The 23,195-nt window shown below is 47.4% G+C and overlaps 1 protein-coding gene across 6 annotated transcripts in view; it reads left to right on the top strand.

Annotated features, from left to right (window-relative positions):
• Positions 1-23,195, top strand: part of CARS2 (cysteinyl-tRNA synthetase 2, mitochondrial) — a 73,246-nt gene that overhangs the window by 28,549 nt on the left and 21,502 nt on the right. For 5 of the 6 annotated variants that reach the window (XM_063651148.1, XM_054445862.2, XM_054445863.2 and 2 more), the window contains 4 exons: positions 1,560-1,643; positions 8,722-8,851; positions 18,341-18,474; positions 22,298-22,365. In XM_063651148.1, the coding sequence (XP_063507218.1) occupies positions 1,560-1,643; positions 8,722-8,851; positions 18,341-18,474; positions 22,298-22,365 (416 nt within the window). Of the gene's footprint in view, positions 1-1,559; positions 1,644-8,721; positions 8,852-18,340; positions 18,475-21,773; positions 22,366-23,195 lie in introns of those variants that run through there. The other variant, XM_054445866.2, reaches the window with a different exon arrangement.

The following is a 23,195-nucleotide window of genomic DNA, read 5'->3' as shown; positions in this document are numbered from 1 at the left end:
CTGTCCTCTGGTTCATCCCCAGCACCGAGTGCCAGCTTAGTGGTCAACCCTGAATGACCAGGGAGGACGCTGCAGGGACAGGGCAGGGTTTTCTGAGCACAGTGGTCACTGGTGGGAGGAAAGGCCAGGGTGGCTTGGGCAAACAAAGCCGGGTGACGTTTCAACAGAAAACCCTGCCCTGTCCCTGCAGCGTCCTCCCTGGTCATTCAGGATTGACCACTAAGTTGGCACTCAGTGCTGGGGATGAACCAGAGGACAGGAGGGGGACATCCAGGCTGAGGACATGAGGCAGGTCCTGGGTGCAGCTTGTGTTTGCCAGTTGCAAAGTTTCCTCGATCTTACCAAGACCAGTGTCCGCAGTAAGGACAGTACTGATGCAAATTAGTAACTGCATTAGTAAAAAAGAATGTGAAGACTCAAACTTTGTAAAGGCTAAAAGTTGCACCCACACCTGGGCCCTGAGGACAGCTACATGCTGCTATGTGGTTGGAGGGTGCTGGATGGTGGCTGCGGATCTGTGGTACTGAGAATGGCCATAGTCACAGCCCGGATGAGCATTGCCTCCTTCCTAGGGAGACACATGGCCTGGAACACACAGCGGCTGCAGCCTGGCAGCCTTGGAGCATGGGTTGGTAGCGCTTTCTTCTTGACAGAGCTCCCACACTGAGCGCCTCCTCCCCAGCTCTGCTTTCTTAGGCTTTGTGGTGGAAGGGGCAAGGGCAGCCCAGGCTTGCAGGAGGCTCTGGCGAAGGTTCTGACCTCAGTCTGCAAAGTGGACCTTGGCGCTCAGCCTCACAGACACTTCAGTATGCAGATGATTTTTTGTGTGTTTTTTTGGTAGCGATGGGGTCTCACTATGTTGCCCAGGCTGGTCTTGAACTCCTCAGCTCAAACAATCCTCCTGCCTCAGACTCCCAAAGTGCTGACATTGGAGGCATGAGCCACTGCACCCAGCCAGATGATGTTTTCAATCTGAGTAAAAAGGTAGTTTTAGAAGATGACTGGGTAAAGAAAGAGTGTCTTTGCTAGCTGGTGTGTAACATAAAGTAAAGAAAGAGTGTCTTTGTTAGCTGGTGTGTAACACAAAGCACAAGATCTAAATGAAGGTCAGTGATAACACTTTTCTTTTTTCTGATTAAATACTTGTCTCAATAGTTTACAGAGAACTTACATTTGTGTTTTCACTTTCATATCTGTGTATTCATGATGTGTCCAAATCATGCATTTATCATATAGTATTGTTTTTAATTCTGGTTAACAAATATATTAAGCCAGGCATGGTGTCACTCCTGTAGCCCCACCTACTGGGAAGGTTGAGGTGGGAAGACTGCCTGAGCCCAGGAGTTCAAGGCTATCGTGAGCTGTGATTGTACCAGTGCACTCCAGCTTGAGCAACATAGCAAGACCCTGTCTATAAAAATGTAAATACTATATATGTATATGGGGGCCAAATGCTATGTTCTGTATTTAAATTCTAATTACTTGTTAGATGTTAAGCTTGTTAATATGCTGATATTCAGACTGAGAAGTGATGAATTCATAATTGTCTTTATAAACAGGCAATGTCTACTTTGATCTGAAGTCTAGAGGAGACAAGTATGGCAAACTGGTCAGCGTGGTCCCTGGTCCAGTCGGAGAGGCAGGTGGGTTGGCCGGGCTCAGCCCTGTGGGTCCCTGACCTCTGCCTCGGGTCTCAGCTCTGGGGAGATGAGATCTGGAGCGCAGACCCCTCCACTTGCTCAGACACTGGCCGTACCCGGGTCACAGCTGTGTTTTAAATTTAATGTGGTTTCTCGGTGGCTCCAGCTTGTGAGGCATAAAGTTCAAACGGCAAGTGGGGGGCGTCCACCCCCACCCCCAGCGTGCCTGGCTCCAGTCCCTGGAGACAGTGCTGGTCACCGTCTCCTTTTTCCTCCCCAGGGTTTTCAGTGCACGTGAAAACCTCATACACGTACATCGTATTTTCACATTCTTCTGTGTTTTGCTGTTACCGTACATTTAATTCCCATACGTGTCTTACTGTGTGTTAAACTTCCAATCTGTTTGAATCTCTTCCTTGCTCTATTCTGTTCCAGGGAGTTATTAGGTCAAAACATTTTTATGGAGAAGAAATAGTAAGCGCAGTATATGGAACTAAATTTAAAATAATTTGAAAAGGATACTGTTTAAGGGAATCAAACAAGAATAACAGGGACAGACCCCAAAGATTGTTCAAGGTATTTCTGGTTTTAGGCACTGTCTTTCTGCCCCATGAACTGTGCCGATGAATCCTAACCATCCGTAGCACTGACCCCTCAGGTTCTTTCCTTCCCCCGCCGTGGTGTCCTGTCCCGCTCCCCGCACGGGCCGGAACACAGACGCCCACATCATCCACGTGTGAGGCGTGGCCACCAGCAGGCCGTGTGGGCTTTGCTTACACATGTGGAGGAGAGGTTTCTGAGAGTTGTATATTCTGGCATCAGGAAGGTTTTTTAAAATTATTTATTTAATAGATTTGTTTTTTTAGAGCCATTTTAGCTTCGCAGCAAATTTGAGAGTAAGGTACGGAGAACTCCTGTCTAACCTGCTACCCTCCACACCGCCCCCCACACTGTCAGCATCCCCCACCATTGATGCATCAGCTTTGTCCAGAGACTGGAGTTGGCATCAGAGTTCACTCTCGGCGCTGTGTGCTCTGGGTTTGGGTGAATGTATAGTGACATGTTTCCACCGTTACAACATCACACAGGATACTTGCACTGCCCTGTAAAATCCTGTGTGGTCTGTCTGCTCATCCCTCCCTCTTTCCCATCCCTGGAAATCACTGGTCTTTCCACAGTCTCTAGTTTTGCCTTTTCTAGAATGTCATATAGTTGGAGTCATACACTGTGCACCCTTCTCAGAATGGCTTCTCTCACTTAGGAAAACACAGTAATTTTCCTCCATGTCTTTTCATGGCTGGGAGCTCGTTTCTCTGTAACACTGAGTCACATCCCAGTGTCTGAATTTATAGCAGCTTACCCACTCACCTACTGAAGGGCATCTTCGCTGCTTCTGAGTTTTGACAATTATGAATAAAGCTGCTGTAAACATCCACGTGCAGATTTTCAGCTCATTTGGGCAAATACCAAGGAGCACAATGCTGGGTCCTCTGAAAAGAGGCTTATTTGTGTAAGAAACTGCCCAGCTTCTTCCAGAGTGGCTGCACCATTTTGCATCCCCACCAGTGAGGAATGAGTCCCTGTCATTCCACATCTTCACAGCAGTGCTTTTTAAAATAAAAAATATTTTCTTATACAAAAGCAACATATTTATATAATTTATAATGGTACAAAATTAGGAAATAGAATTACACAAAACAAAGATAATAAAACCACCATTTTTACATATGGTGAAAAAAAATTTTAATGCCTTAGTGTATGTTATTTCCAAAGCAATGGTGTTGTATTTTAGTTTTCAATTTAAATTGTTGTAATAACGCAACAATAGAAAACACCATTAAAAAATGTCCAGCTTGGTTGAGCATGGTGGCTCACACCTGTAATCCCAGCACTTTAGGAGGCCAAGGTGGGCGGATCGCTTGAGGCTGGGAGTTCAAGACCAGCCTGGGCAATGTAGTGATACCCCTTGCTGTCTCTACTAAACAAACAAAAATGCCCAGCTCAGTGAATGTGTGTTCAGTGGAGACCCTGCGGTCACCCCCTAGTGGAAGGAGACAACAATGGCAAGGGAATGAAGGCACCTGAGTCCTCTGGGTCCCACGCCCTGGCCGCCAGCCTCCCCTGCCCTGCCTGCCAGCCTCTCTGCCCTGCCCTGGGGGCAACTACTGCCCTAACTCTGACAGCGGCCACCTCCTCATTTTTCTGAGTGGGTTTATTGCCCAAACACGTGTCCCTTAACACGACACTTAGCCTTAGCTGTTTTCTATTTGTGTCTTCTTGTTTTTAGTCCATGTGTTCCTCCCCTGGCTGTTTCCCCCTGTTGCTCGTTTGAGGGAGAAACGTCATGTGTCTCACGGTTCCCCCAGTGGGGTTTCGCTTGCTCTGAGTTTTGGAGTGTCTGTAACATTTCCCTCTGTCCTGTGTGTTTTCTGCAAAATGTAGAGGCTTAATCCAGTTTCTGGAGAAGGCTACTTTGTAGATGGTGTATTCCTCACCAGGAGACACGTAAGGGCTCTGCCTATCTGTGTGTCAGCAGCCCTTGCCGCTCTAGGCTTAGATCCTTCACTACAAAAAGAGGTTGCATGGTGGTGCGACTCCCATTCTGCTTTATTTGCTGGAATACCTTTTGTTTGTTTGTTTTTTGAGATGGAATCTCGCTCTGTTGCCCAGGCTGGAGTGCGGTGGCATGATATCGGTTCACTGCAACCTCCACCTCCCAGGTTCAAGCAATTCTCCCTGCCTCAGCCTCCAGAGTAGCTGAGATTACAGGGGCACGCCACCGCACCCAGCTAATTTTTGTATTTTTAGTAGAAATGGGGTTTTGCTGTGTTGGCCAGGCTGGTCTTGAACTCCTGACCTCAGGTGATCCACCCCCCTCAGCCTCCTAAAGTACTGGGGTTATCGGTGTGAGCCACCGCGCCTGGCGCATTTGCTGGAATACTTTTATACAGGCAGACTGTCATCTGGTTACTCAGTGGTACAGTTTGTATAAGAAAGGCAGGACCTTTTCCTTAACTTACCAGTTTTCAAAATAAGGAGTTGGCTTCCATATCTTTCTCTGGCGGTGACTAGTTCATGTTCTTTCATTGTTGAGAGCTCGTGGGCTTCAGTGCACGTGCCGTTTTAATCTATTGCTGCCGTCACGTATTGAGCCTCGGCTTGCCCCCTCTTTTGCTGGTAGGAGCTGCTCCCGAGTCCCTTACACTCAGCCCTGTTGTAGTTGATAGTTTTGTGGCTATCTGATATGGTAAGATATTCCTGGCTCATCTTAAAATAAGCTGTTTCTCCTGGAAGCCCCATTTTTCTCTGTTCTTTCTTTTCTTGTCTTTTCTTTCTTCCCTTTTCTTCCCTTTCCCTTTCTTTCTTTTTCTTTTTCTTTCTTTCTTTCTTTCTCTTTCTTTTCTTTTTTTGAGATAGAATGTCACTCTTGTTGTTCAGGCTGGAATGCAATGGCGCAATCTCAGCTCACTGCAACCTCCGCCTCCCGGGCTCAAGCAATTCTCCTGCCTCAGCCTCCACAGTAGCTGGGATTACAGGCACCTGCCACCACGCCTGGCTGATTTTTGTATTTTTAGTAGAGACGCGGTTTCATCATATTGGTCAGGCTGGTCTCGAACTCCTGACCTCAGGTGATATACCCGCCTCAGCCTCCCAAAGTCCTGGGATTCTAGGTGTGAGCCACCGCGCCAGCTCCCATTTTACTTTTAATGGGAAATGGTGTTTTGAGAACACAGCGTGGGCACCACGGATACTCATTGTTGTCATCTGTCATTGTTGCCATCTGTCATTGTTGCCATCTGTCATTGTTTCCTGGCCTCTCCCGTAGACTGAGGTAATGAACGCATCTGCTCCGTAGGTCACACTGATACTCAAATTCAGGGCCACGGGGTTTCATTAACCCCTCTGTCTGTTCACATGTGTGGTTCCCTTTTCCCCTGTGGCAAGTCCTATCCTTTAAGGACACCAGGTGTGACAGGATACCCAGTGGGTGTCCACCTGCTATAGTCCATCATGGACCAGCCCTGCCCGAGGCTTGACCACGGTTAGAAGGTTCCCATGCATGTGCCTCCTCCCTGCCCTGCGTGTCCATATGTCGGAGTGCCCAGCCTCCGCCTGCACTGCCTCCTGCAGCCCCGTCCACTCTCCCCGCTCCCAGCGTCTCCAGGTCTGCTTTTTACCTGTTGTTTTTGAAGCTTATTCCCCAGCACTTTCTGAAGGAAGAGCCCTTTCTCGGGGACAGTATTCCCTGAATTTGTGCCTGTGGATGATAGTGTGCTGCCTTCTACTTCAAAGTCAGTTTGTCTGGAAATACAGTCCTTGGCCGCATTTTCTGTCCTTAAGTATTTTCCTTCGGCATAAGGTGTTATTGATGCTCTCATTTGCCATGCACTATGTAGGAATTGTTCTGTTTGCTTGGGTGCCCAGAGGATGTTATTCTTACTAAAATGACTAGTAATGAAAACATAGCCTGTCCAGTATGACCCAGAAAAAGTATCTGTGTCTGCATGCCTTTAAATTCATCAAAGGTGATAGACGCCTGTGTCTGTGCTCCCGGGTGGAAAGGGTGATATTGGGACGTTGTGCACAAGGGATGTGCCTGTCCTGGGCAGATGGGACAGCGGGTTTTGGTGAGCATGCGCCACTGGCAGCCTCGCCACACGGTGACAGGCACCTTGCTCAGAGACTCGGGTCCACCAGCTGCGTTACCTGACAGGATCACGCACCTTTCACTCTGTGTGATTAGTATTTTTTTTTGGAAAAAACAACCCTGAAACTCAGTTACTGATAAGCAGAGCATTTCTCGTAAGACAGAATAAGGAAAAATGGGAAAACCCCACCCGGTCCACAGTACATTCCTGAGAAATGAGCCTCTGAGGGTTCCCGGCCACCCAGCTCTCCCTGTGCGCTGGTGCATCTGAGATGAAAGTGTTGCCTGTGCTCCTGTCCCTCACGTGGGTGAAACAGGAGTGAGCGAGAAGTGCAGGCTCCTTCAAAGAGACACAGCGTGGGGCGTGCTGCCCACCGGCAGCTGGAGGGGCTTCCATCGGGGTGGCTGGCTGGGTTTCCCTGGTGGGGGTGACTATCTGGGCTTCTGTGATGGGGGTGAGGTGGTGGTGACAGCCTGGGCTTCCCTGGTGGGGTGACAGTCTGGGCTTTCATGGTAGGGGGGACTGTCTGGGCGTCTGTGGTGGGGTGACTGCCTGGGTTTCCGTGGTCGGGTGACTGTCTGGGTTTCCGTGGTGGGGTGACTGGGTTTCTGTGGTGGCATGACTGTGGGTTTCCGTGGTGGCGTGACTGTGGGTTTCCGTGGTGGGGGTGACTGTCTGGGTTTCCGTGGTGGGGGTGACTGGGTTTCTGTGGTGGCATGACTGTGGGTTTCCGTGGTGGCGTGACTGTGGGTTTCCGTGGTGGGGGTGACTGTCTGGGTTTCCGTGGTGGGGGTGACTGTCTGGGTTTCCGTGGTGGGGTGACTGGGCGTCTGTGGTGGGTGACTGTCTGCGTGTCCGTGGTGGGGTGACTGTCTGGGTTTCCGTGGTGGAGTGATTGTCTGCGTGTCCGTGGTGGGGTGATTGTCTGAGTTTCTGTGGTGTGACTGTCTGGGTTTCCCTGGTGGGGGTGACTGAGTTTCCGTGGTGGGGTGACTGTCTGCATGTCCGTGGTGGGGTGATTATGTTTCCGTGGTGGGGGTGACTGTCTGGGTTTCCATGGTGGGGTAATTGTCTGGGTTTCCGTGGTGGGGTGGCTGTCTGGGTCTCCGTGGTGGGGGTGACTGTCCGAGTTTCCATGGTGGGGGTGACTGTCTGGGTTTCCGTGGTGGAGTGACTGTCTGCGTGTCCGTGGTGGGGTAACTGTCTGAGTTTCTGTGGTGTGACTGTCTGGGTTTCCCTGGTGGGGGTGACTGAGTTTCCGTGGTGGGGTGACTGTCTGCATGTCCGTGGTGGGGTGATTGTGTTTCTGTGGTGGGGGTGACTGTCTGGGTTTCCATGGTGGGGTAATTGTCGGGTTTCCGTGGTGGGGGTGACTGTCTGAGTTTCTGTGGTGGGGTGACTGTCTGGGTTTCCATGGTGGGGTAATTGTCTGGGTTTCCGTGGTGGGGTGACCGTCTGCGTGTCCGTGGTGGGGTGACTGTCTGGGTCTCCGTGGTGGGGTGACTGTCTGCGTGTCCATGGTGGGGTGACTGTCTGGGTCTCCGTGGTGGGGGTGACTGTCTGGGTTTCCGTGGTGGGGTAACTGTCTGAGTTTCTGTGGTGTGACTGTCTGGGTTTCCCTGGTGGGGGTGACTGAGTTTCCGTGGTGGGGTGACTGTCTGCGTGTCCGTGGTGGGGTGATTATGTTTCCATGGTGGGGTGACTGTCTGGGTTTCTGTGGTGGAGTGACTGTCTGGGTTTCCGTGGTGGGGTGACTGGGTTTCCGTGATGGGGTGACTATCTGGGTTTCTGTGGTGGGGTGACTGTCCGCGTGTCTGTGGTGGGGTGATTGTGTTTCCATGGTGGGGGTGATTGGGTTTCCGTGGTGGGGTGACTGTCTGCGTGTCCATGGTGGGATGACTGTCTGGGTCTCTGTGGTGGGGGTGACTGTCTGAGTTTCTGTGGTGGGGTGACTGTCTGGGTTTCCATGGTGGGGTGATTGTCTGGGTTTCCGTGGTGGGGTGACTGTCTGCGTGTCCATGGTGGGGTGACCGTCTGGGTCTCTGTGGTGGAGTGACTGTCTGGGTTTCCGTGGTGGGGTGACTGTCTGGGTTTCTGTGGTGGGGTGACTGTCTGCATGTCTGTGGTGGGGTGATTGTGTTTCCATGGTGGGGGTGATTGGGTTTCTGTGGTGGGGGTAACTGTCTGGGTTTCCATGGTGGGGTGATTGTCTGGGTTTCTGTGGTGGGGTGACTGTCTGCGTGTCCATGGTGGGGTGACTGTCTGGGTCTCTGTGGTGGGGGTGACTGTCCGAGTTTCCGTGGTGGGGGTGACTGTCTGGGTTTCCATGGTGGGGGTGACTGTCTGGGTTTCTGTGGTGGGGGTGAATGTCTGAGCATCTGTGGTGGGGTGACTGAGCTTCTTCCCACTGATGTACCATTTGTCATCTGCAGCGGACTCTGACAAGCGTCATGCCAGTGACTTCGCCCTGTGGAAGGCAGCCAAACCCCAGGAGGTGTTCTGGGCCTCTCCCTGGGGACCCGGGAGGCCGGGCTGGCACATCGAGTGCTCTGCCATCGCTAGGTAAGGTGCCTGCTGCTTCGTGGGGGTTGGGGCTCAAGTTCCCCTGGTGCCTGCTCTGGGCAGCAGAGGATGTGCATGGGAGCAGGTGCAGCCTGGCACGTGTGCTCATGGGTGGTTTTTTGGGAAGAGACTTTTGCTGGAGTGTGACAGGCCATGGAAGGGGGCGAACCAAACCCATGACATCAAGCTTTCCTGACCTCGGCACTTCCTCCGTTTACTGGAGAGGCTTTTTGGTTCACACTTGCAGCTGCCCTGTTCCCTCACCCTTCTCTGTAGTGGCTGGTGCTCGGGGCCCTGGAGGAGAGTGCTTGCACCTACATCCCTCCTCGCTTCACACTTCTCTAGCCCCCAAATCCCTCTCCGCCTTCCCGCCAGCTCTTCTAGCTCAGGCAGCTCACACACCAGGGTGCTCTGTGGTGGAAATCTCCAGCTCCTCCCAGATCTTCCTGGAGTCCCCTCCAGCCACCCTCATGTGGATCCTCTGTCACCAAAGCTCCTCTTCCCGCTGTCTGCCCGGGACTGTGGCTGTCTGCCGCCCCCACTCAGTCACATGACACTGCTCTCCTGGCCCACTGTGGCATCCCCTACTCTGGAAACACCCTCTCTGTCCTGGTTTCTGCCTCTCAGTAGAGCTTTCTCCACCTTCCCCCTGGTCCCCTTTGGACACACCTCAGGTGTCCACACCCTGTGGCTCTGCCCGCAGCCAGGGGCACCTTGGGTGGGGTGTGTGAAAGACACCATATCGCCCGTGCCCCGTGCTGCACAGCTGCCCATGGGGCTCGCCACAGTTAGTTTCGTGTTTTTTTTGTTGTTTTTTTTTTTTTTTTTTTGAGACGGAGGTTCGCTCTTCTTGCCCAGGCTGGAGTGCAATGGTGCGATCTCAGCTCACCGCAACCTCCACCTCCCAGGTTCAAGCAATTCTCCTGCCTCAGCCTCCTGAGTAGCTGGGATTACAGGCATGCGCCACCACCCCAGCTAGTTTTGTATTTTTAGTAGAGACGGGGTTTCTCCATGTTGGTCAGGCTGGTCTTGAACTCCTGACCTCAGGTAATCCACCCGCCTTGGCCTCCCAAAGTGCTGGGATCACAGGTGTGAGCCACCGCACCTGGCCCACGGTTAGTTTGTTACTGTGGTGCTGGTTTGTGTGGCCTGACCCTCTGCAGGCAGCAGGGTACCCGGCTGCACATTGAGACTGTTCCTAGTGTTTCACTGTTACAGATCTCCCTAGTGAATAACCGTGCATATGTTTCCTATTTGTAGAATTGTTTTTTTTTTCTTTTCATTATACTTTAACTTCTAGGGTACACGTGCACAATGTGCAGGTTTGTTACATCTGTATACATGTGCCATGTTGGTGTGCTGCACCCATTAACTCCTCATCTACATTAGGTATATCTCCTAATGCTATCCGTCCCCATTTCCCCACCCCACGACAGGCCCCGGTGTGTGATGTTCCCCACCCTGTGTCCAAGTGTTCTCATTGTTCAATTCCCACCTGTGAGTGAGAACATGTGGTGTTTGGTTTTCTGTCCTTGTGATAGTTTGCTCAGAATGATGGTTTCCAGCTTCATCCATGTCCCTGCACAGGACATGAACTCATCCTTTTTTATGGCTACATAGTATTCCATGGTGTATATGTGCCACATTTTCTTAATCCAGTCTATCATTGATGGACATTTGGGTTGGTTCCAAGTCTTTGCTATTGTGAATAGTGCCGCAATAAACATACGTGTGCATGTGTCTTTATAGCAGCATGATTTATAATCCTTTGGGTATATATCCAGTAATGGGATGGCTGGGTCAAATGGTATTTTTAGTTCTAGATCCTTGAGGAATCGCCACACTATCTTCCACAATGGTTGAACTAGTTTACAGTCCCACCAACAGTGTAAAAGTGTTCCTATTTCTCCACATCCTCTCCAGCACCTGTTGTTTCCTGACTTTTTAATGATCGCCATTCTAACTGGTGTGAGATGGTATCTCATTGTGGTTTTGATTTGCATTTCTCTGATGGCCAGTGATGATGAGCATTTTTTCATGTGTCTGTTGGCTGCGTAAATGTCTTCTTTTGAGAAGTGTCTGTTCATATCCTTCGCCCACTTTTTGATGGGGTTGTTTGATTTTTTTTCTTGTAAATTTGTTTAAGTTCTTTGTAGATTCTGGATATTAGCCCTTTGTCAGATGAGTGGATTGTGAAAATTTTCTCCGATTCTGTAGGTTGCCTGTTCACTCTGATGGTTGTTTCTTTTGCTTTGCAGAAGCTCTTTAGTTTAATTAGATCCCATTTGTCAATTTTGGCTTTTGTTGCCATTGCTTTTGGTGTTTTAGTCAGGAAGTCCTTGCCCATGCCTATGGCCTGAATGGTATTGCCTGCGTTTTCTTCTAGGGTTTTTATGGTTTTAGGTCTAACATTTAAGTCTTTAATCCAGCTTGAATTAATTTTTGTGTAAGGATAGGGATCCAGTTTCAGCTTTCTACATATGGCTAGCCAGTTTTCCCAGCATTGTTTATTAAATAGGGAATCCTTTCCCCATTTCTTTTTTTGTCAGGTTTGTCAAAGATCAGATGGTTGTAGATGTGTGGTGTTATTTCTGAGGGCTCTGTTCTGTTCCATTGGTCTGTATCTCTGTTTTGGTACCAGTACCATGCTGTTTTGGTTACTGTAGCCTTGTAGTTTAGTTTGAAGTCAGGTAGCATGATGCCTCCAGCTTTGTTCTTTTGGCTTAGGATTGTCTTGGCAATGTGGGCTCTTTTTTGAACTTTAAACCATATGAACTTTAAAGTAGTTTTTTCCAATTCTGTGAAAAAAGTCATTGGTAGCTTCATGGGGATGGCATTGAATCTATAAGTTACCTTGGGCAGTATGGCCATTTTCACGATATTGATTCTTCCTATCCATGAGCATGGAATGTTCTTCCATTTGTTTGTGTCCTGTTTTATTTCATTGAGCAGTGGTTTGTAGTTCTCCTTGAAGAGGTCTTTCACATCCCTTGTAAGTTGGATTCCTAGGTATTTTATTCTCTTTGAAGCAGTTGTGAATGGGAGTTCACTCATGATTTGGCTCTCTGTCTATTATTGGTGTATAGGAATGCTTGTGATTTTTGCACATTGATTTTGTATCCTGAGACTTTGCTGAAGTTGCTTATTAGCTTAAGGAGATTTTGGGCTGAGACGATGGGGTTTTCTAAATATACAATCATGTCATTTGCAAACAGGGACAATTTGACTTTCTCTTTTCCTAATTAGATACCCTTTATTTCTTTCTCCTGCCTAATTGCCGTGGCCAGAACTTCCAACACTATGTTGAATAGGAGTGGTGAGAGAGGGCATCCCTGTCTTGTGCCAGTTTTCAAAGGGAATGCTTCCAGTTTTTGCCCATTCAGTATGATATTAGCTGTGGGTTTGTCATAAATAGCTCTTATTATTTTGAGATATGTCCCATCAATACCTAGTTTATTGAGACTTTTTAGCATGAAGGGCTGTTGAATTTTGTCAAAGGCCTTTTCTGCATCTATTGAGATAATCATGTGGTTTTTGTCTTTGGTTCTGTTTATGTGATTGATTACGTTTATTGATTTGCGTATGTTGAACCAGCCTTGCATCCCAGGGGTGAAGCCCACTTGATCGTGGTGGATAAGCTTTTTGATGTGCTGCTGGAATTGGTTTGCCAGTATTTTATTGAGGATTTTTACATCGATGTTCATCAGGGATATTGGTCTAAAATTCTCCTTTTTTGTTGTGTCTCTGCCAGGTTTGGTATCAGGATGATGCTGGCCTCATAAAATGTGTTAGGGAGGATTCCCTCATTTTCTATTGATTGGAATAGGTTCAGAAGGAATGGTACTCAGCTCCTCTTTGTACCTCTGGTAGAATTTGGCTGTGAATCTGTTTGGTCCTGGACTTTTTTTGGTTGGTAGGCTATTAATTATTGCCTCAATTTCAGAGCCTGTTATTGGTCTGTTCAGGGACTCAACTTCTTCCTGGTTTAGTCTTGGGAGGGTGTATGTGTCCAGGAATTTTATCCATTTCTTCTAGATTTTCTAGTTTATTTGCATAGAGGTGTTATAGTATTCTCTGATGGTAGTTTGTATTTCTGTGGGATCGGTGGTGATATCCCCTTTATCATTTTTTGTTGCGTCTATTTGATTCTTCTCTCTTGTCTTCTTTATTAGTCTTGCTAGCAGTCTATCAATTTTGTTGATCTTTTCAAAAAACCAGCTCCTGGATTCATTGATTTTTTGAAGGGTTTTTTGTGTCTCTGTCTCCTTCAGTTCTGCTCTGATCTTAGTTATTTCTTGCCTTCTGCTAGCTTTTGAATGTGTTTGCTCTTGCTTCTCTAGTTCTTTTAATTGTGATGTTAGGGTGTCAGTTTTAGATCTTTCCTGCTTTCTCTTGTGGGCATTTAGTGCTATAAATTTCCCTCTACACACTGCTTTAAATGTGTCCCAGAGATTCTGGTATGTTGTGTCTTTGTTCTTATTGGTTTCCAAGAACATCTTTATTTCTGCCTTCATTTCGTTATGTACCCAGTAGTCATTCAGGAGCAGGTTGTACAGTTTCCATGTAGTTGAGTGGTTTTGAGTGAGTTTCTTAATCCTGAGTTCTAGTTTGATTGCACTGTGGTCTGAGAGACAGTTTGTTACAATTTCTGTTCTTTTACATTTGCTGAGGAGTGCTTTACTTCCAACTATGTGGTCAATTTTGGAATAAGTGCAATGTGGTGCTGAGATGAATGTATATTCTGTTGATTTGGGGTGGAGAGTTCTTAGATGTCTATTAGGTCCACTTGGTGCAGAGCTGAGTTCAATTCCTGGATATCCTTGTTAACTTTCTGTCTCGTTGATCTGTCTAATGTTGACAGTGGGGTGTTAAAGTCTCCCATTATTATTGTGTGGGAGTCTAAGTCTCTTTGTAGGTCTCTAAGGACTTGCTTTATGAATCTGGGTGCTCCTGTATTAGGTGCATACCTGTATTTAGGATAGTTAGCTCTTGTTGAATTTATCCCTTTACCATTATGTAATGGCCTTCTTTGTCTCTTTTGATCTTTGTTGGTTTAAAGTCTGTTTTATCAGACACTAGGTTTGCAACCCCTGCTCTTTTTTTGTTTTCCTTTTGCTTGGTAGATCTTCCTCCATCCCTTTATTTTGAGCCTATGTGTGTCTCTGCACGTGAGATGGGTCTCCTGAATACAGCACACTGATGGGTCTTGACTCTTTATCCAATTTGCTAGTCTGTCTTTTAAGTGGAGCATTTAGCCCATTTACATTTAAGGCTAATATTGTTATGTATGAATTTGACCCTGTCATTATGATGTTATCTGGTTATTTTGCTCGTTAGTTGATGCAGTTTCTTCCTAGCCCTGATAGTCTTTACAATTTGGCATGTTTTTGCAGTGGCTGGTACTGGTTGTTCCTTTCCATGTTTAGTGCTTCCTTCAGGAGCTCTTGTAAGGCAGGCCTGGTGGTGACAACATCTCTCAGCATTTGCTTGTCTGTAAAGGATTTTATTTCTCCTTCACTTATGAATCTTAGTTTGGCTGGATATGAAATTCTGGGTTGAAAATTCTTTTCTTTAAGAATGTTGAATATTGGCCCCCACTCTCTTCTGGCTTGTAGAGTTTCTGCCAGGAGATTCGCTGTTAGTCTGATGGGCTTCCCTTTGTGGGTAACCCGACCTTTCTCTCTGGCTGCCCTTAACATTTTTTCCTCCATTTCAACTTTGGTGAATCTGACAATTATGTGTCGTGGAGTTGCTCTTCTCGAGGAGTATCTCTGTGGCGTTCTCTGTATTTTCTGAATGTGAATGTTGGCCTGCCTTGCCAGGTTGGGGAAGTTATGCTGGATAATATCCTGAAGAGTGTTTTGAACTTGGTTCCATTCTCCCCGTCACTTTCAGGTACACCAATCAGACACAGATTTGGTCTTTTCACATAGTCCCATATTTCTTGGAGGCTTTGTTCATTTCTTTTTACTCTTTTTTCTCTAAACTTGTCTTCCTGCTTCATTTCATTCATTTGATCTTCAATCACTGGTACCCTTTCTTCCACTTGATCAAATCGGCTTCTGAAGCTTGTGCATGCATCACGTAGTTGTTGTGCCATGGTTTTCAACTCCATCAGGGCATTTAAGGTCTTCTGTACGCTGTTTATTCCAGTTAGCCATTCGTCTAATCTTTTTTCAAGGTTTTTAGCTTCTTTACGATGGGTTCAAACATCCTCCTTTAGCTCGGAGAAGTTTGTTATTACCGCTCGTCTGAAGCCTTCTTCTCTGAACTCATCAAAGTCATTCTCTGTCCAGCTTTGTTCCATTGCTGGTGAGGAGCTGCGTTTCTTTGGAGGAGAAGAGGCGCTCTGATTTTTAGAATGTTCAGCTTTTCTGCTCTGGTTTCTCCCCATCTTTGTGGTTTTGTCTACCTTTGGTCTTTGATGGTGGTGACGTACAGATGGGGTTTTGGTGTGGATGTCCTTTCTGTTTGTTAGTTTTCCTTCTAACAGTCAGGACCCTCAGCTGCAGGTCTGTTGAGTTTGCTGGAGGTCCACTCCAGACCCTGTTTGCCTGGGTATCACCAGCAGAGGCTGCAGAACAGCAAATATTGCAAAACGGCAAATGTTGCTGCATGATCCTTCCTCTGGAAGCTTCGTCTCAGAGGGGTACCCGGCTGTATGAGGTGTCAGTCAGCCCCTACTGGGAGTTGTCTCCCAGTTAGTCTACTCGGGGATCAGGGACCCACTTGAGGAAGCAGTCTGTCCATTCTCAGATCTCAAACTCCGTGCTGGGAGAACCACTACTCTTCAAAGTCTGCAGAAGTTTCTGCTGCCTTTTGTTCAGCTATGCCCTGCCCCCAGAGGTGGAGTCTACAGAGGTGGGCAGGCCTCCTTGAGCTGCGGTGGGCTCCACCCAGTTCAAGCTTCCTGGCCACTTTGTTTACCTACTCAAGCCTCAGCAATGGTGACGCCCCTCCCCCAGCCTCACTGCTGCCTTGCAGCTCATCTCAGACTGCTGTGCTAGCAGTGAGCCAGGCTCCGTGGGCATGGGACTCTCCGAGCCAGGCGTGGGATATAATCCTGGTGTGCTGTTTGCTAAGACCATTGGAAAAGCACAGTATTAGGGTGGGAGTGTCCTGATTTTCCAGGTACCATCTGTCACAGCTTCCCTTGGCTAGGAAAGGGAATTCCCCGACCCCTCGCACTTCACAGGTGAGGCGATGCCCCACCCTGCTTCGGCTCACACTCCGTGGGCTGCACCCACTGTCTGACAAGCCCCAGTGAGATGAACCCAGTACCTCAGTTGGAAATGCAGAAATCACCCGTCTTCTGCGTCGCTCATCCTGGGAGCTGTAGATTGGAGCTGTTCCTATTCGGCCATCTTGGAAACGGCACTAGAAACGGGTTTTAAAAAAATCACTGTTAACTCATGGATTTTAGTATACTTGATAGCCAATATTTATTTTAATGAACAGTTTTAAATTAGAAACACAGGAAAGGAGGATTAAGGTAAACATTTTAAGCTATTAGCTACATCAGAGATTTTCAGATGGATAAATCCAGTCACCCCAAAACCTGTGGGCATTGTATCCGGGATGTGTTTCCTGGCTGGGTGTAGAGGGGGTTTGGCTGGAGATAATTATCTCCCACACGAGGACTCTGCTCCATTCATGGACCCCCAGACTGCTTGAGTATTCAGCCCCGAGTAGGGTCGCCCCATTCTACCAGGAGGGAAGGCCTTGTCCCCCACAACCTGCCTATCTAAATTTTGGTGGGTCTTCTTTAAGACCCAGAAAGAGATTCCCTTTTCTGCTAAGCCCCCACCCACTTGCACTGTGGTTATGTGGCTCATCTGGAAACGCTTCCGTCATTCCTCAGACCTCAAACTCTGTTGTTAGTAGGAAGCATGGGCCTGACTTTTGATTAAAAAATTAAAAATGTCCAGTCACCAGTCACACTTTACTTCTATGTGTTTATCAATACTTAATAGCAGACTATGGCATATAAACTGGGTTGCAGATTCATTTTTTAGATTCAAATAATTTCTCTAAAGCACGTAGAAAACATTTAGTGAGTTTCAAATATAATGTTATGTGAAATTCTTATTTTTGTTGAAAGATTAAATAATGAAGAGACCATTGCTGTTGTTCCTTCTGAGCCTTCTCTGATTTTAAACTAGGTGTAACGTAGAGATCAGGAGCGAAACTAGCATAGTGAAGGTGGTGGCCCCATAGTTCAGCTTGTGAAACTTGCACATCGTTGTGTTGGCTTCAGATCTTCGGAAGGGAGAATTGCCCATCCAAATACAAATGAGGCCCCTCCCGTCCCCTCCCTAGTCCTGGTCCCACAGTCTCCTTCACAGCATTTGAACTGCAGGGAACGTTAGAGTTACCCTGAGACGACCCATGGCTAAGATGTAAAAATCTTTTTTTTTTTTTTTGAGACAGAGTCTCGCTCTGTCGCCCAGGCTGGAGTGCAGTGGTGCAATCTCGGCTCACTGCAAGCTCTGCCTCCCAGGTTCACGCCATTCTCCTGCCTCAGCTTCCCAAGCAGCTGGGACTACAGGCGCCCGCCACCACGCCCAGCTAATTTTTTGTATTTTTAGTGGAGACGGGGTTTCACCGTGTTAGCCAGGATGGTCTCGATCTCCTGACCTCGTGATCTGCCTGCCTCAGCCTCCCAAAGTGCTGGGTTTACAGGCGTGAGCCACCACGCCCAGCTAAGATGTAAAAGTCTTAGAACGTCACATTACGTGTGTTTCTGTGATGCCTGTTTCCCCAGGCTCAAGACCTCCGTGTGCAGTCCTTCCCGGAGCACAGGGAGCCAGACCAGTGGGAGCAGGAAGGACCTCTGCGAGGCGTTGGCACCTTAGAAATTTCTGTATCTATCATTTTAAGAAAATCCACCGGCCTGCTGCGTCGCCATGCTTCTGCAGCTGGTCCAGGGACAGAGCTTCGAGTGGGCTGGCCCAGCCTCATTTCCCCCCATCAACCCCATTAATTTTTTTGTGTGGGTTTGCAGAAATGCGGTTTTTATGGAGGCATGGCACAGCACTGTAGGAGAAATGGCAACCTGTGTTGCTTTGAACTCTCTTACCTTGTTATTGGTACGTGACTGTTAGTTACGCTTGCAAAAGCCAAATGAAACATTGTCATGATTTTATAGTTCCATCTCTTGTTAAAATTGGAAAACCACTAAACTCTACCTATTGAAAGTAAGTAAAGGTAATTTTTTGAGTTAAAAAGAAAGAGAAAGAGAGAGAAAAAAAGAACCTGGATCAAAAAGAATTAAGTCCCTTTACTAGGATGAAAAGTCATGAATTATGGGTTTGTGATAACAGGATTTCAGTTTTCATTTGAATCAGTTAAATTATCATGCAAATTGATTTAAAATTGAGATCCATTTATTCACTGAATTAAAAAGGCTGGAGGGAATAAATAGATGAGGTTAGAAGAAAATCTGTTGCTTGATTGAATAAATTCACTACTTTGCACTGTGTCTTGCAGTATGGTATTTGGAAGTCAACTGGATATCCATTCAGGTGGGATAGATTTAGCTTTTCCACATCATGAAAACGAAATTGCACAGTGTGAAGTCTTTCATCAGTGCGAGCAGTGGGGAAATTATTTTCTGCATTCTGGTGAGTAATAACTTCAGATTAATTTGTTCTGTTTCAATTCTGGCAGTTCTGTCTTTGTCGGCAGAACAGCTACATTTGGAAATACATAGTAGATCAGCTAATAGGTCAAGAAATGGATTTGCCTCTTAAATTATTTTTGAGTTTCAATCATTTGGACATGAACTTCCTTGGATTGCAGCAATGATTATACCTTTTTGGAACTGACTAGAGTATGGAAAATGTTTGGCAGTGCTGTTCTATATAAAGTTTCTTTCAAGTAAAACTATTAAGAAAGAACTTCAAGTAGTACAATGTAATGATAATTATGAACACTCCTTTCTGAAGCTATAATATTGTCACTAGACATCTCTGCCATCTTCTAATAACACTGCCCTTTCTTCCACTGTTCAAACACCTAACTGATGAACCCCAGCTGTCTGCTCTCAGAAGTGGATGCAACACCATGAGTTAAGCAACACCTCGAACCCAGCAATTTTGGAATTCACTTGGATACACTGGAAGAGTTATATTTCCAAGTTTACAGGGCCAGAATTAACTAGTCTTATTAGCTTTTGGGGATGGACAGCTAAGGTATTTGAGACGAAGAAAGATAAAGAGTGTTTGGTAGTGATAGGATTTGGAGATGCAAACTTCGACATCTAAAATACAGAAAATTAACAAATACTATTTTTTGAAGTCCTCGAATTGGGAAATTAGGATGTCACAGTAAAGTGACATTAAATGCAGAAGTGCTCCGGTTTTCTGGTCCGCAGCAGAGTTCACTTGGGTTTCTTCGTGAAAGTAGATGAGGCTGATTGCCCCGAAGTCACTTCCTGCAGCTTGTCCTTCACCCTGGGCTTACCCTGTTGAGTCGGGGGACCCAGCAGGCGGCTCTGCCCCTACCATTACCTACTGTGTCTGCCTCTCACAGTGCCCCAGTTTTTGTCTAAAAATGAAGCAGAAACAAAGCTGGCTGCGTGGCTGTTTGAGGACTTAGGACCTGTTGTCCAGCACCCCATACCATTTCCCTGGGGAGGGCTCAGCACTAGCTGAAATCGGCTTTATTCCGGTGTCGGTGGAGTTTCTAATCAGAACAAACACCTGCCGCCCTCACTTCCGTTTCAGCTGGCGCTCACGTGGGAGGGGGTGCACACTGCCCAGTGGTGGAATATTTAAGGCATCACCCCTCGGGGAGCCCAGCACTGATTTCCACAGCCAGGGGCCTGCACTCCACTTTTGACCATGGGGAAAGAGGTCTCTCTTCCGTGGTCCAAGGACTTCTGAATTGTGTTCTTGGAGAGGAAGCATGCTGGGAGCCCATCTGGTGGGGCTGAGACACTGTGTCTCAGGCACAGAGGTAGTCGTGTCCCTCGTCCCAGATAAAGGAAGATAAAGAGTGTTTGGTAGTGATAGATTTGGAGATGCAAACTTTGACATCTGAAATACAGGAAATTAACAAATACTAGTTTTTGAAATCCTTGAATTGGGAAATTAGGATGTCACAGTAAGGTGACATTAAATGCAGAAGTGCTCCGGTTTTCTGGTCCGCAGCAGGGTTCACTTGGGTTTCTTCATGAAAGTAAATAGATGAGGCTGATTGCCCCAAAGTCACTTCCTCAGTGACTTCGTTCAGGGCTCAGTTCAGCACCCCCTGAACTGTCTGAGGAGCTGGAGTTGCTCCCTCCGCAGGTGCGTTTCTGTCTGCAGGTTTATCCTGTTCAGTAGGTCAGGGTTTGTTATTGACAACAATGACCTGCCGTGAGCCCTTCTGCGAGTGTGGAGCTGGGGAGCAGGAAGGGCAGCCTTAGCTGTGCTGACGCTTTGCCCTGTCAGGTAATGAGGAGGGGCCGGGGTCTAGAAACGGAGGTCGTGTTCACCTTCTGATGTGGGAATGGGAAAGCATTTGTTGTTGTTGTTGTTGTTGTTGAGACAATCTCGCTTCGTCCCCCAGCCCGGGAGTACAGTGGCACTATCTGAGCTCACCACAACCTCTGCCTCCTGGGTTCAAGCAATTCTTCTGCCTCAGCTGTCCTAGTAACTGGGACTACAGGTGCATACCACCACACCCGGCTAATTTTTGTATTTTTAGTAGAAGCAGGGTTTCACCATGTTGGCCAGGCTGGGCTCAAACCCCTGACCTCAAGTGATCTGCCACCTCTGCCTCCCAAAGTGCTGGGATTATAGGCGTGAGCCACGCACCTGATGGGAAAGTTTTGTTGCTATTTTTCAGTGATTTTTTACTACCTATTAAGATACCAGCAATCTTTTTCATACTAGTTTGGCCCCAAACAAAACATCAGTGTCTCCTGACATAGGAGAAGTGACACCTGTTCTCCTGTACCCAGTGGATGGAGGAGCTAAGTGGGCAGACGCTATCCCAGCCTGTTAGGGCTGCTATAGCCAAATACTAAAAGCGGGCATCTTATGAACAACAGCAATGAATTCCTCACAGTTCTGCTGGCTGGAAGTCCTGCATCAGCGCACTGGCAGATTCAGTGTCTCGGGAGGGCCTGCTTCCCATTCATAAATGGCCGTCAGCTCTCGAGGGGCCTCTGTTATAAAAACACTGATTCCATTCACACTGGCTCTGCCCCTGTGACCTCATCACCGCCCACAGGCCCTGCCTTCAGTTTCCGTCACTTGAGGGCTGAGGATTTTGACAGGAATTTGGGAGGACATAAACATTCAGGCCTTAGCAAATGTGTTTCATTTTCCAACTATCATCCATTTTAAAAAATCAGAATCACTCTTGGTATAATCACATTAGATAGAATTACAAGTTCAAAGTTATATATGTTTTTTGGAAATCACATTCTAATCGGTTGGTTGGTTGGTTTATTTATTTATTTATTTTTGAGGCAGAGTATCGCTCTGTGGCCCAGGCTGGAGTGCAGTGGCATGAACATAGCTCACTCTAGGCCCAACCTCCTGGGCTCAAGCGATCCTCCCACCTCAGCCTCCTGAGTTGCTGGGATGTTGGGACTGCAGGTGTGCCCCACCACGCCCAGCTAATTTTTAACTTTTTTGTAGAGACCGGGTGTTGCCATGTTGCCCAGACTGGTTTCAACTTCTGGGCTCAAGCGGTCCTTCCACCTTAGCCTCCCAAAGGGCTGGGATTACGGGTGTGAGCCACTGCATCCGGCCTGGAGCGCTGCTATTTGAAGTTGTGTCAGAAAAAGAGGAAGAGTCTTCTGTTAGAAACAGAAAGCTCTTCTCTTGGAGATAAGCCTTGTAAAGCTACAGGCCAGGGAGAATTTCAGGGTCACATTTAGGAGTTCCTTAAATGGGTTTGGTTTTCCTCCTGTCTTTCACATACATAGGGGATGAAATAATACCCAAGTCATCAAAGCCTGTGAAAACAACTGCAACAGGACCTCTGATTCTTCCCACTCAGAGACCCACAAGCGCCACTCTGTTTTTGGACAACGGTCAACAAGCTTTACCGCCAAGTGCCTGATTTGCCAAATGAGAGCTTTGTCATTTCTTCAGATGCTGTCTGTTAAATCAGTATCTCTGAATTACAGGAGAGGAAAAAATAGACGAAATACTGCTGTCGGTACCACGGTTGCTGGCTCTTGTTTAGCTTCTGAGTCAGCTGGGGCACCCCTGCCATTCGCTCTCACTGTGGGGCTGGGTGTCCCTGCACTGTGGAACAAGGGCAGGTCGTGTCTTCCCGGAAGGCCCAGCACGGGTGAAGATTCGGGGGCAGATTTATACCAACATACACTGGCCTATACATTGGATATGTGCAGGTTCCCGTTCGTTTCCTGGGGAGCCATGTGTCCCTGAGACCAGAGAGTCTCCTCACCTAGCTCAGACTTGAATGCTTTTGTTTTTGTTTCAGGGCATTTGCACGTCAAAGGCAAAGAAGAAAAAATGTCCAAATCATTAAAAAACTACATTACTATTAAGGTAACGTGCTTTTTGTATTGTATCTCTGAGGTGCCGATAGCTTGTGGAACCCATCTTAAAGGCTTCTGTGTCATTTGAGAACCACGGAATCCCATTCCCAGTGCCCTCTGGCCCCTTTCTTAGGACGAGACCTGCCTCACCTCCCTCCCACTTTGGCTCTCCGCCTGATCGCACTCCCTCAGCTGCGCCTCCTGCAGGTTTCCGCAGTCCCTTTCTCGGTGGAGCTTCGCTTTCTCTTTCCGCGTTTCGAGGCCGGCGCCGCCTTCTTTGCCTTTTCCTTGTATAATGGTTGTCTCCCTCTTGGCGCATCTGCTGACTTCCTTCCTGCCCTCACCCACCGCCTCCTGCTAGTGTGGCTTTGGGATTTGTTTGGGTTTTGCTGTTTGCCTTTAATAGGCTCAGAGCTGGCCGGATCCTTAACCAACCTGAAAAATGGCATCGTGCTGTGGTGCTGACACATGGAATGTGAATTTCTGTGTGAATGAAAAACAGGCGCACCCGCGGAGGGCTCTGGCTGACATAGTTTGAACTCCTCCTTTGTCTTCTGGCCTGTCTTTAAAGCCAGATTTAATTTAATTGCAAAATAAATGGAGAAGAATAGTATCCAGATCTCACTGCCTAAATAGCAAACCAGTGAAAGCTGTACCTGTCAGATTTAGGATACACCAACAGGGGCTGCTCCTCACAAAATAATTTGTATATAGTTTCCTTAAGTAGAATTTTTCCATTTTACCCTAGGCAAAATTTCAAACCTATAGAAAAGTTGAAAGAAACATCACTATGGCTCCACCCAGATTCAATAGTTGTGATGATTTTGCTGTATTTGCTGT

The sequence above is a fragment of the Pongo pygmaeus genome, chromosome 14 (genome assembly GCF_028885625.2).
Source record: "Pongo pygmaeus isolate AG05252 chromosome 14, NHGRI_mPonPyg2-v2.0_pri, whole genome shotgun sequence".
In the NCBI taxonomy this organism is placed as follows: Eukaryota; Metazoa; Chordata; class Mammalia; order Primates; family Hominidae; genus Pongo; species Pongo pygmaeus.
Note: the sequence above shows the minus strand (reverse complement) of the source record. Positions and strands in the feature narration are given on the sequence as shown.